The sequence below is a fragment of the Hemicordylus capensis genome, chromosome 1, assembly GCF_027244095.1.
Source record: "Hemicordylus capensis ecotype Gifberg chromosome 1, rHemCap1.1.pri, whole genome shotgun sequence".
NCBI lineage: Eukaryota > Metazoa > Chordata > Lepidosauria > Squamata > Cordylidae > Hemicordylus > Hemicordylus capensis.
The window spans coordinates 75,840,786-75,853,328 of record NC_069657.1 but is presented as its reverse complement, the minus strand read 5'-3'; the positions used below and the strand labels follow the sequence as shown (position 1 = coordinate 75,853,328).

The 12,543-nt window shown below is 40.1% G+C and overlaps 1 protein-coding gene across 3 annotated transcripts in view; it reads left to right on the top strand.

Moving 5' to 3' along the window:
* The window catches only part of RBM25 (RNA binding motif protein 25), a 50,084-nt gene that overhangs the window by 15,522 nt on the left and 22,019 nt on the right, over positions 1 to 12,543 (top strand). For 2 of the 3 annotated variants that reach the window (XM_053283326.1, XM_053283325.1), the window contains exons 5-8: positions 3,046 to 3,103; positions 4,610 to 4,770; positions 10,118 to 10,300; positions 12,267 to 12,320. In XM_053283326.1, the coding sequence (XP_053139301.1) occupies positions 3,046 to 3,103; positions 4,610 to 4,770; positions 10,118 to 10,300; positions 12,267 to 12,320 (456 nt within the window). The remainder of the gene's footprint in view (positions 1 to 3,045; positions 3,104 to 4,609; positions 4,771 to 10,117; positions 10,301 to 12,266; positions 12,321 to 12,543) is intronic. The other variant, XM_053283327.1, reaches the window with a different exon arrangement.

Here is a 12,543-nt window from a genome sequence, read left to right as displayed (position 1 = left end):
CTGGATAATTGAGGGCAAAATAGCAATGAGGTGCAAAGTATACATCCATGCTCTTTTGATTGATTGGATTCATACATATTCATAATTTGAGAGCTTGAACACCTTACTGAGCTTAGGTAGTTGGAGGGCATAAAATAGAAATACAGGACTACCCATATGGGCTCCAAGTAGAGATGTCAAGGCCCCAAAAAATTCACCTGGGGTGGGGAGGCAGATTTTTCCTGTTTTCCTCTCCAATGACGTATTTGTGTTCTCCCCCACCCCCTTTGAAAAAAAATGGATTATGAAATTTTATTTTGGAATTATGAATAAATATTTAAGAAAATTGGTTCAAATATATTCATATAAGGAAAGGTGTTCTGGCCTTTACGCTCCCAAGCTTCTTGCTTGCTTGCTGCTGATTCCTCCATCTTCTGTAGCACAGGAAAGAAATTGGTCTATTTTTTGAAATATACCAGATCAAGAAATAAACAAACGTGTAAAGGAGAGAGGTTCATCTCAATCCAGGCAATTCAGTTTTCACAAGTCATTAAGGTGATAAAAATGAAGGATCAGAAGAAGCAGGAGCTGCTGATAGTGGTAGCTCAGAAAATGAGACTGATTAGACCAAGTTCCATGTGACAAAGTTGTATTCCCCTCCCCTTTTTTCTCTCTTTCTGAAAGTGTTTTCTGTATTTGCTTGACATTGGAGGAGATATCCAGAATGCATAATTAACTTTGTTTTATTATAATGTTGATAAGAGCTTAGATATAGCACAGTGTCCCACTGATCCAAGAGCTGGGTGCACACATTCATTCCGTTCATCTCCAAACCTCTCCTCTACTGAGGGCTCCTTGGAAGAAGAGCAGGATAGAAATGTAGCAAATAGCAAGCTCAAAGGAGTTTGATGGCTCCTTAGAATTGCATCGGCACTGCAGCCAAAAGCTTCCCATTGGGAATAATGGGAGGTTCGTCACAATAGTCACAATAGATGATACAATAGTTAGTAGTGATGGAGCCTCTGCAAGCTTGGTAGAAGCGAGAAAATGGTTTGGGGATGCTCGAATGAATGTGCTTAGGGGCAAGATGGCTCTAAATACCAGTTGCAGGGGAGCAGCAGCAAGAGAGAGGGCGTACCCTCACCTCTCAGAGGCATCTAGAGGGCCACTGTGTGAAATAGGATGCTGGACTAGATAGGGCCTGATCCAGCAGGGCTGGTCTTATATTCTTATGTGCTTGTCCCACTCTTCAGTTGGTGGGGCATTGCACAGTATGATAAGCCAGTTTTTTTTCCTGTTTACAACATTAACTTTTTGCCTGCTTTTCTCAAATAGTTTTTGACAGTTTGAGAAGCAGGCAAAAAGTTGATGTTGAAAATAGAAGAAACTGGCTTACAGGGATGCTGTATTTAGAGTTCAGCAGATTGCAGTCCATCTGGAACAAAAATTAAATAACATTTAAAAGTAAATTACTACATTTGGACTAACTGTCTGAATAAAGTATACAAACATGATCAATGTTGTGAGCAGTGTAGGTTATACATAATAAATGCTCCTAAAGAAACAGTGTGGCTTTAGACCTGTAAAGGGCACTAAAAAATGTATTGCATATATTTCTATCCTACCCCCCATTTAAAACAAAAAAACGGGTTTTTTTCAATGACCAAAATTTCCAGAAATCTAGCTCCAATGGTGATTGTTGGTCTCTGGATATGTTGGGAAGCCTAAAACAAATACTGAATGGTATCCAGACTAGTCTTGTGCTGGTGCACATGCTGTTCCACTAGCATAAGAACAGAGTGCCTCAAACGTTCATGTGTCCGCCATCTTGGATTGGAGTGGATGACATCATTACAAACTACACCATTGAGGTGTCCTTGTGTGTCGCTCACTACAACTGTACCAAATTTGGTCCAAATTGGTTAGACAGTCCTCAAATTAGTGCATTTGGACTTCAAACATTCACATGTCCGCCATCTTGAATCGAGGTGGTTAACATCATCACCCCTTGAGGTTTCCCCATGTGCCCCTACAGCTGCAGCAAATTCGGTTCAAATTGGTTAAGTAGTTCACAAGTTAGCCCACTTGCGCCACAGATGTTCACGTGGCCTCCATCTTGAATTGGAGTGGATGACATCACCACACACCATGCCATTACGGCATCCCTGCAGCTGTAGCGAATTTGGTTCAAATTGGTTAAGCAGTTCACAAGTTAGCCCACTTGCACTACACAAGTTTTTGTGTCTGCCATCTTGAATTGGTGTGGATGACATCATCACAAACTATACCATTGAGTTGTCCCTATGTGTCACTCACTGCAGCTGTACCCATTTTGGTTCAAATGGGTTAGGAAGTCCACAAATTCGCCTGCTTGCATTGCAGATGTTCACGTGCTGCCATTTTGAATTGGAGTGGATGACCTTATCACACACCACACAATTAGGGCATCCCTATGTGTCCATACAGCTATAGCAAATTTGGTTCAAATCAGTTAGGCGGTTCATAAGTCAGCCTACTTGCACCTCAAAAGTTTATGCGCCTGCCATCTTGAATCAGGGTGGATGACATCACAAACTACACTGTTGAGGTGTCCCAACTATACCCAATTTGGTTCATATTGGTCCAGGTGTTGCAAAGTTGATGGGGGTGGGCACACGGACGGACACATGGATATACACACAGAGTGCCAGGTAATCTCATAAGCCTACTGGAAAGTAGGTTAAAATGATCAAAACATCTTTTTAAAACCATCAGTTTTTATGAACCCTGTTGAGAGATAATAAAACAGGTTTTAAAAGAAACTTGCATTTGCCATGGAGTAGCATTTTATCAATTAGTCAGCAGGGAAGTAGGGACAAGCAGCTGAGTTGTGAAAACAGAGTACTTGATGAAGTGCTACAGTCATTAAAGATATGTTAAAATCCAGTCTGAAATAAACTAGAATGTTTTTTTCAGTGAACACCAAAATACATTGACAGCTTACATGAATAAAGGCTGTTTTCTTCTTGTCACCTTAATATGTTTTGAAACTATGCCTAAATCTTTTTTTAAAACAATATCTTACAGAAATGTGGTTTGGTTTTGAGTTGGAAGAGAGTTCAAGGAGCATCTGGAAAACTTCAAGGTATAGACTTTTGCCATTTACTGTATAAATTGAGAGATGTACACTTTAATTAATATTTCTGAAGTGCTCATACTTCAGTGGCAAATGCTTAATCTTTTTTGTTTCAGCTTAAAGCAGGAATGGTCCTGCCAGTTAAGTGTATTGGTTGGTAGAATAAGTAAGCTTATTGGCTGGCAAAGTAACTTATATGACTGGACCATTTGTGCTATAAGCCCAGATAAAAAAAGGTACAGTGATGTATGATGATGCTACTATGCTAGTAGTCTCTTCCCAATACCACCAGATGTGGGTGGCAGGATTCAGAAGGGTGTGCTTCTGCTATCCTAACTTTTCTACAACTAGGTATGTTTCAAATGGTCTTAGCAGATAATGGTACCAGGCACCGCTCTCTGGTGAGGAGTGGGGGATGTGGCAGAGACTCCTTCCACAGATTCCGCAGGCTGTCTGCTAAGGAGGAGCTCTGTGCCGAGTTCTCCCATCTGGGGCAGGAACTGTCCTGGCTGACGGGGCTGTGGCAAAGGCCCGGTTCTCCCCACAGTGGCCCCAGGAAACTTGGACATGCTGCTGGAGAAGCACTCTCGGAATTGTTCCCTCACACTGTTCCCTTTGTGAAATATGATAGTAACTGGCTAGCAATATTAGGATTTCAGCTGAAGGGCAGCGTCACATTATGGATGTGAACTATATGCTCTGTAGCACTGAAGTCATGGCAGAGCCCATCTATTGCAGCTATGTAGATATAGAAGATTGGGGTGAAGCTTTACAAATATTTTGAAATGTGCTTTTATTGGGGTCCTGGTGTACATTTTGAAGCTTGATCCATAAAATGTACATAGAAACATAGGAAACTGCCTTATACCGTGTCAGACCTTTAGTCTATCTAACTCAGTATTGTCTACACAGACTGCAAGTGGCTTCTCTGCAAGCAGGAGTCTCTCTCAGCCCTATCTGGAGATGCCAGGGAGGGAACATAATAAAGGTGGACCTCGCTAAACACAGTTCTGTTAATCATGGTTTTGCTTATTCACAGTCCATAAAACAGCACCCTACCTCATTATACATGGATATGAGAGGGTTAAAACCCATGTATCTGCAGTTCCTACAAGATCAGAAGGAGGTCATTTTCGGCTGCCAATTTTTGTCTGCAGGAGCCATTTTCTGGCTCATTTCGTGAGAAAAATGGATGAGGGAAATCTGTGACCCCCCTCATTTGGAACTTTGCAGGGGCCATTGCTGAATGCCAGGAGACCCATGGAGCACAGCAGGGCATTTTATTTGGCCCACTTTTGTATTTCTGTGGTGACTTTCCAGCAATTTTTTTACCCCCATGGCCCCATAGACTACAATAACTCATTATCCACGGTTTCACTACCCATGGTAATCTGCGGGAATGGAACCCTGCGGATAATGAGGTTCACCACTACTGAAATAGTTGACATTCAGGGTTGCTGTGTGTACTTTTGTGTGTGCATATGTAACTACAAAATGTCAATGATTCATTTCTAGCCTTTGGGTTTTGTGAATATAAAGAGCCAGAATCTACACTACGAGCACTCAGATTGCTACATGATCTCCAGATTGGAGAGAAGAAACTGCTAGTAAAAGTTGATGCCAAGACAAAGGCTCAGCTAGATGAATGGAAGGCAAAGAAGAGGGCTTCCAATGGGGTATGTATGCTTTATGTGACTATACTAAATTAGCAGGGGAAACAGCTGAATTATAAGCAAACGGGATTGGAATTATGCACCCATAGTTCTTCCACCTGTTGTGCTTATTCTTTGCTGCTGCTTAAACTGCTCTGCTGACTATTATGCCTCTTCTGAAGATGAGTACGACAGTGTTCCTTTGTTTCTAATGTTCATGATCAGAAGTGTGAATGGAAAACATCTAAATTCCCCACTAGACAGTAAACTGCATTTTCTACTTGAGTTTATAATGTAGTTCCTCTACTGGTTGATGTAAGGTAGAGGTCGGCATTTTGAGGCTCCTGGGTCAAATCTGACCATCTCCAAAAACAAAATAAAGGGGGTACCGTCACCCCCACTTCCAAAATTGCTAACCCAGAGTAGGATTCCAAACTTGTGAAATACAGAATGCTGATATCTGGGTGGGACCCCAAATGTAGAGTCAGATGGCAAAGCACACAAAAAACATTTTGTTCACTTTAGATGTACAGCTTTGCATTTGTGTACAATTCTCCTGCTACCAAGCAGTAGATCCATAGGTGATAACAGGCCACCAACGATCAACCTAATCTGTGGTAGTCTGAGCTATAACTGTGGCAATCACAAAGTGGGAGCATGCATGTGGAGCAGATAAGGTGAGCCCAGTCACATATTATATTATGTGTCAAATCATATGTATAAAACACACATGCACATATTTATTAAGGAATTAAGCTTTTAGAACACTTACCCATTTTACAAATGGAGAATAATGAGTCTAGTCCCAAGGACAATCAGGAAACCCATGGCAGAGAACTTTAAACATGAAGAGCAGATCAATCAAAAAAGTAAGCCCAAGCTACAGACTACAAATCAACTTACACCATGCTTTATATCATCAGCCTTGTAAGTCCACAAAAATTATGAACCTTCAAAAAAAAGTATTTAAATTCACTACTGACATGTGAATTACAATTTTTTTTAAATCTCAGGAAACAAAGGTTTAAAAAATCCACATAAAGCAATGGAAATATTTGAGGATTTTCAATTTTTCCCATGATGTAACTTCAGAGAATCTATAGAAAAAAACCTGCCCACTGTTACATAGGAGTCCTTTGTTGCTGGTTCCCCTTCACCAATTTTAACTGACTAAAACCAAAAGAAAAGTTCTTCTTACCCACTCTGCACCTGTTTACAACAAAACAGGGCAGGGCTTTGCCGGTGAATGTCCATATCTCCTCTTTTCCTTCCTCCTTTAATTTGAGCCTGAGTTGCTAGAAATCAGGCCAAAACCTCTGTGGCCAGGGATTAGCCGAATAATGTGAAGGTGGCAGATGCTCTTTGATTATTAGTAAAGTGCCTTTTTTACTCATGGTATAATTTATTAGCAGTCTTGCATACCTACAGATAAATTCTATAGAAGAGCAATTTCCTTGAAGGCAGCTATACTCTGCTATAGCTTCTGCAAGCCTAATTAAAGTTCACTTGACACCTTGCCTTTGACTTAATTTCCGAGCGAGGCAATAAAGGTCATACTTGAGAGCACAGGCCATCTGCTGCCTGAAACTTCTAAATTTACTGGGTCTTGATAAGTCCCAAAAATAATACAAACAGCAGAACTAGTCTGCAAAACAAGCAGGAGACTTTTGGTGCCCAAAGTTTTGGCTCAGCACTTGATGAGAGTTCAGTTACCATTGGACCAACAATGTTCAATGGGGTCTTTTTTAATTCTTAAAGGGCTAGACCCATCCTGTTGGGAATGTGCTCCAGATCTCAGGCTATGAGTCAACACCTTGCTGCCCAGTGGGAGGGATTTCTCACTCCAGTTATGCCCTGGCAGTTTATTATTGTGTGGTCAAGAAAATCTGCAGTCCACCTGCATGTGCTTTATTCTGCTAGAATAAGTCAGGATATATCCCTAAGCATCTACATCTACCCATTTTACATATTCGAACTTCTGACTGAGTGTGAATCATCCACACACACACTTCCCATAGTCATCCTCTCACATTCTTTCTTATATACTATAAATTGTGAAAAATGTGTGGTTCTTTTTCTCAGCATCTGTTGCACAGGTGTATTCTGCTTCTACAAGAAATGAAAGCATTTGATTACAAAATTTTTATTGTGAATAAAAATTAGGTTTTAAATAGAATCAGCATTTATTAGATGGATTTCCCATTTTGCATACAGTTTAGCAACTCGTTTATTTATTTATTTATTTATTTATTTATTTATTTTATTTTATTTATATTTATTTCTGCATTTATATACCGCCTTTCGTTAAAAGACAACCCCAAGGCGGTTTACAAAAGTTAAAACATACAATGAAAAGGCAATAAAAACATCAAGCTAAAAAAATATAAAAACATATAAAAACAGACATAAAAGCAGTACAACAGGTAAAAACACACAGAAGCAGCAGTAAAAACGATTATGTAAAAGCCTGGGTAAAAAGCCAAGTCTTTACAAGCTTTCTAAAAGCCGTGATGGAGTCCGAGGAACGAATGGCCACTGGGAGAGTGTGATTTGCCTCTGAAGAACCACATTGACCCTTTAGTTTTCCTATTTAATTTGCCCTTTAGTTTGCCTAAATTAAAGGGTTTTAATTTAACCCTTTAATTTGTCTCTGAAGAACCACATTAACACACCTTTAGGAGATATATTGACTTAAAACTTGTTCCATTCTGGTATTTTCCTACCAGCTGCAAAGTTTGTACTTTAAGTATCTTTTCTTTTTAGAACCCAACTTCTGGAGGTGTGCTTTATAAAGAGAGAACAATTTCATAGAGCCATGCAAATAGAAAGCTCTGATGTTCCAGCTAGGATTTCAAGACTTTCTTTTTGTTCTTAAGTAAAAAATGCAGTTTTATTTTAAACTCTCAAGAAGATAAACAAGGCCACAGTATCTGGATTGAGTTAATGTCCCTCCATGAGTAGCACTTCTGCTTCCCTAACTTCTTCTAATATCCCCTAGCCGCCGCCACCTTCTAGGTCTTTCAGCTTGTTCCTCCTTGACATGACAGCTTCTGCTCCAGCTGAAATCCCCTCCCTCCTCCTGCCCCTACTTCTTAGCTGCTGCTGCTGCTCAGTGAGCTCCTTTCCCTTTCCCACCCTTCTACCTGACGTTTGACTGGACACACCCATCTTCGATCCTCAGGTGAGATTTGTTTTATAGTTTCATATTTAGCAAGAGTTTAATGCAAGGTTGTGAAAAGAAGTTAATAGGCTAAATGGGGATGAGAATGACTTGATGTTTTAGTTAACTGTGAGGAGAAACCAGAACAAATATTGGGCAGCTTCCAGGCTAAGTTATTACTAAGTCCCACTGAAATTAATGGGGCTTAAGTTAGTCATGACTAACTTGTCTCATTGATTTCATTGGTCTTTAGTAAAGACTAACTAGTCCAGATGCTGCCCATTTCTTTTTTCTTTTTAAAATCTGTTCCGTTTTATTATTGCATTTTTGTGGTTTACTATTTCTTTGATTTTTAGATTTGCAATTGTAAGTCACCTTGAGCCTGTGGAGAAGCAAATAAAAACTGTTTTATATAAATGAAAGATTGTAGACTGTTTGTATACTTGCAGTTTTTAAGGCTAGTTCCATAAAGGCTATTTCACACAAATTGTGACATGGGCCTCTTTTGGAGAACTGAAATTAAGTAATTCCCATACATGTGTGACAGTATTTACATGGGCCAATTGCTGCATATGCATAACAGCAATTTAGAGGCATGCAGGGTCATGATACATATACACTTGTGAAGAGGGATTCTAGTTTTGGAGCATATACTTTGCACACAGAAGGTCATCTTTGCCATCTTCAGTTAAAGAATTGTGTACTATGTGATAGGAAAGACCTCTGCTTTAGAACCCTCAGGAGCCAGTCAGAGTGGATATTACTAGGCTAAATGGACCAATGGTCCAGCTTGGTGTAAGGCAGCTTCATATTAGGAACGTAGGAAGTTGCCATATACTGAGTCAGACCATAGGTCCATCTAACTCAGTATTTTCTACACAGACTGGCAGCAGCTTCTCCAAGGTTGCAAGCAGGAATCTCTCTCAGTCCTATCTTGGAGATGCCACCAGGGAGGGAACTTGGAACTTTCTGCTCTTCCCAGAGCGGCTCCATCCCCTAAGGGAAATATCTTATAGTGTTCACACATCAGGTTTCCCATTCATATTCACTGAGGGCGGACCCTGCTTAGCTAAGTGGACAAGTCATGCTTGCTACTACAAGACCAGCTCTCCTCTGCCATATTATAGGAGTTTGGTAATATGTAAAGTGGCCCATAGGGTGGAATTATATAGTGTGGCCTTGAGTGCTTCCCCACCCACCACTAAAGAGTACCAGGCCATTCTGAATAGGTGATTTCCATGGTTGCTCATACCAGGTAGTTAAGAGAGTGCCTTCTTTATGAGGAACCCCACTGCTTTCTGAGATCACATGGGGAGGTTCAGTTACAGCTGCCACTGGCTCATTTGGGGGCAACACAGAACTGGGCCTTCTTTGTGGCTGCCCCAGGGCTTTGGAATGTGCTTCTATCAATACAGGAGCTTCCCTGGCTGCCTTCAAAAAAATCACTTAAGACCCACCTGTTTTTCTCAGGCCTTTCGCTAGAACTATTTTAAAAAGTTTATAATTTTTTTAAAAAATAATTGTTTTTATTGCGTGTTTTTGTTTTAAGTTCTGTACACTGCCTTGAGAGTTAGGTGTTAGGAGGTTTGTAAATATAATAAATAATGATGGATGTTACAAATTACTTCGCAGCATGTTGCACTTACCACATAAAACCATAATGTTAATCTATACTTAGTGTTTTAATTTCTGTAGAGACAATAAATATAGGGTTAGGAGTCTTTTTAGCTAAGAACTTGTACTGCACAAAACTAAAAGCCCTAATCTTGTGGCTCAAGGCACAGCTTCAGTGGTTAATTTTATTTGGTTATGCTTTGGTAACTTTGAGCTTCTGATAATGATGACAGTCAGAAGTGAGCTGCTGAAGTGTCAGTGCCTTGTGAAAATTAGGGAGAACTAAGTTGCATATTGGCTTTGTGTGCACTTTCTGTGACTTCCCAACATCCTTTTCCAGTCTCGAGCTATCTCCCCTGCTCTACTGTGATATCGATCTATGTTCACTCATCAGATTTGTAGAACTTCTGCTGTAATTCCAGTGTACTCGCTTTATGAAAACAGAAATAAACTTGTGGTTAAAGACTGGTTGGAAAGATATTAAGTATATCTGCACATAACACTTCCAAGAGCTATTCATGTGTAGCAGAGCTTTCCAGTGAATGTAGCTTTCCATTATGTCCCATATGCTTGACTTCAAACATTGTTGTTTCCTAGAACTCCAGGCCAGAATCTACAACAGATGATGAAGAAGCCCTTGATGAAGAAGCAAAGAGAAGAGACCAGCTAATTAAAGGGGCCATTGAAGTATTAATACGGGAATATTCCAGCGAGCTCAATGCCCCCTCTCAAGAATCTGACTCTCATCCCCGGAAGAAGAAAAAGGAAAAGAAGGAGGACGTATGTGTTTTGATTTTGGACACAAACAGATTTACTTCATCTCTCCTTACATAAGGGCCAAACTCTGTGTCAATACATTAGTTCAAAGCATCTGATGAGAACTCAAATCAACAAACCTTGATGTTAGCAGCAGTTTTTATGTTTCATACTGAAAAATTAAATCAGTTCTTGATGCCAAACTCTGTGGATGTTGTAGGTGTGTATACACCAGGGTCGCAGTGCCTAAACTTCTTGAAGCTACAGGTTTGAATCTCAGCAGGTTTGATTCAGCCTTTCATCCCTTGTAAAATACATGTATTAAAGTCACTACACATTTGTTTTCTGTGACAGGGTGATGCTTTTGAGACCCTAAAAATAGGGCCTGTTATGTTTGACATTGTGAATGACCCAAGTCTCTGGGTCATAGGGGTTTGGTGCTGGTATTGAAGTCACAACTTGGCTGATTGCTAGCACCTTGAACCTGCCTCACTGTCCTATTTTAATGATGTTTGTGCGAATAGCTAAAAAGCTTTGTTATCCTGGAGGAATGGAAACCATGCTGTTGTATGAAATGGTTTACTAATATTTGGCTGTTAGACCAACTTCCATTTTTTTTAAATGTAAAAGCTTGCAGAAGATGCTGTAATCCACCTTTAGTGGATGATCTGCTTTTGATTGTACTAAGAAACTTCCTCTGGCAAAGATATAGTAGTAGTAAAGTTGACTAAAATGTTGGAAACAAATTGTTTCAGTTATGGGCTGCGACACCTGCCAACTTCAATTGTAGCAAGAGGTGAACTTTGGTTTGGGTTTTCAGTCTTAAGCTTCATTTTCTTCTCTACACTATACTGCTGGCAGGCAGTAGAACAGCTGTGGCTGTTGGTGGAGTGTTGAAAGAGCAGTGCAAAAAACAAGATTCTCACTTCAGGAGCGAATGCAACTCCCTGCATTGTTTTTAGCCTCCGGTTAACTGAGCCTTGCACCAAAGTTTTTACACTCCTTGCTTCCTCTTAGGCAAGTTATCCCCTCTTTTTTTAAAGTTTCACCCATGCTATGGCTGGTGATATGTATATAAACAAAAAAGCATGCAATGGTATTGAGAGGTCTGAGTGTTAACAGAGTTGCTTACAAGAACTGCATGTTGGTCCTACTTTGAAATTGTTAGTTTAGGGTTATCTACGGCCAGAGCTGGCTGACGTGGATGAACTTTAAATTAGCATGGTTTATGAGAACAAAGAGCCATATAACCATGCCCTTCTCTTACAATCTTCTTGGGAAGGGAGAAGTGCATCTTTGATTTGTAGGGATGCAGATGCGGGGTAAGGGGGTGAGGTGCCATGCTCATCTCTTAAGGAAAGGGGCTCTAAAAGCTCTATGCATGTTGGGGGAGAACAACAAATTGGGGTGAGTGCCATGTAATGCTGGGTTTGAAGCACTGATGTGCCCTTTATTGAATGCTTATAATTACTACTGGTTCCCTTGCCCGTTTGATTGTTGACAAGATGAGGGATAATGTGGGAGATTCAAGAGTGTGGGGAAAGAAATGGCAAATGAAATCCTGCTCTTGATTTCAGATGTAGGGGAACCTCGCTAATTTGCAGTAACTGTTGGGAATCCCCTTTTAAAGATTGTTGAATTTTGCGAATTAGCGAGTGAAAAACAAAACAAGGCTTAAAATACCACAAAAGGTACAGGCCACTTATTAACAAGCATAGTTTAGCTTGCAAGATTTCCTAGTATGCTAATGTCCTCCAATTTAAATGAAGACTTGCCCGTGTGAGGTGGCACCCACTTAAACCTTTGCTGAAAAGTAGATCAGTAAAAGGAGAATTAGCGAGGTTCTTCTTTAATTTTGCTGAGTCAAAGACCTAAGGTCACAGCAATACAATATTGCTTATTCTACAAACATACAGAACATTGTTTTTTTTTTCCAGAGTAGTGTGCAATCTATTTTTTAAAAAAAAAATCTCCGTGGATTTTTCCGCAGATTTTCCGCAGATTTCCAGTGGCCCCACTGATACCTTATCCACTCATCACCAAGGTTCGTTTACATTGTAGGCTTTGACAATGACTATGTTTACTGCTAGTTACCAGATTTGTGACTCGTGTCCATCTGATTTTTTTTTTCATTCATTTAACATCAGACTGTGAGGTTTGGTACTTCAGAAGGCCTTTATTTATCTCTTACGAGACTGGTACAAAACATCTAACCTTCAGCTTTTCTTTTGGTTCTCCTGTGCCTGTACAGATGGGTTTTAACATTT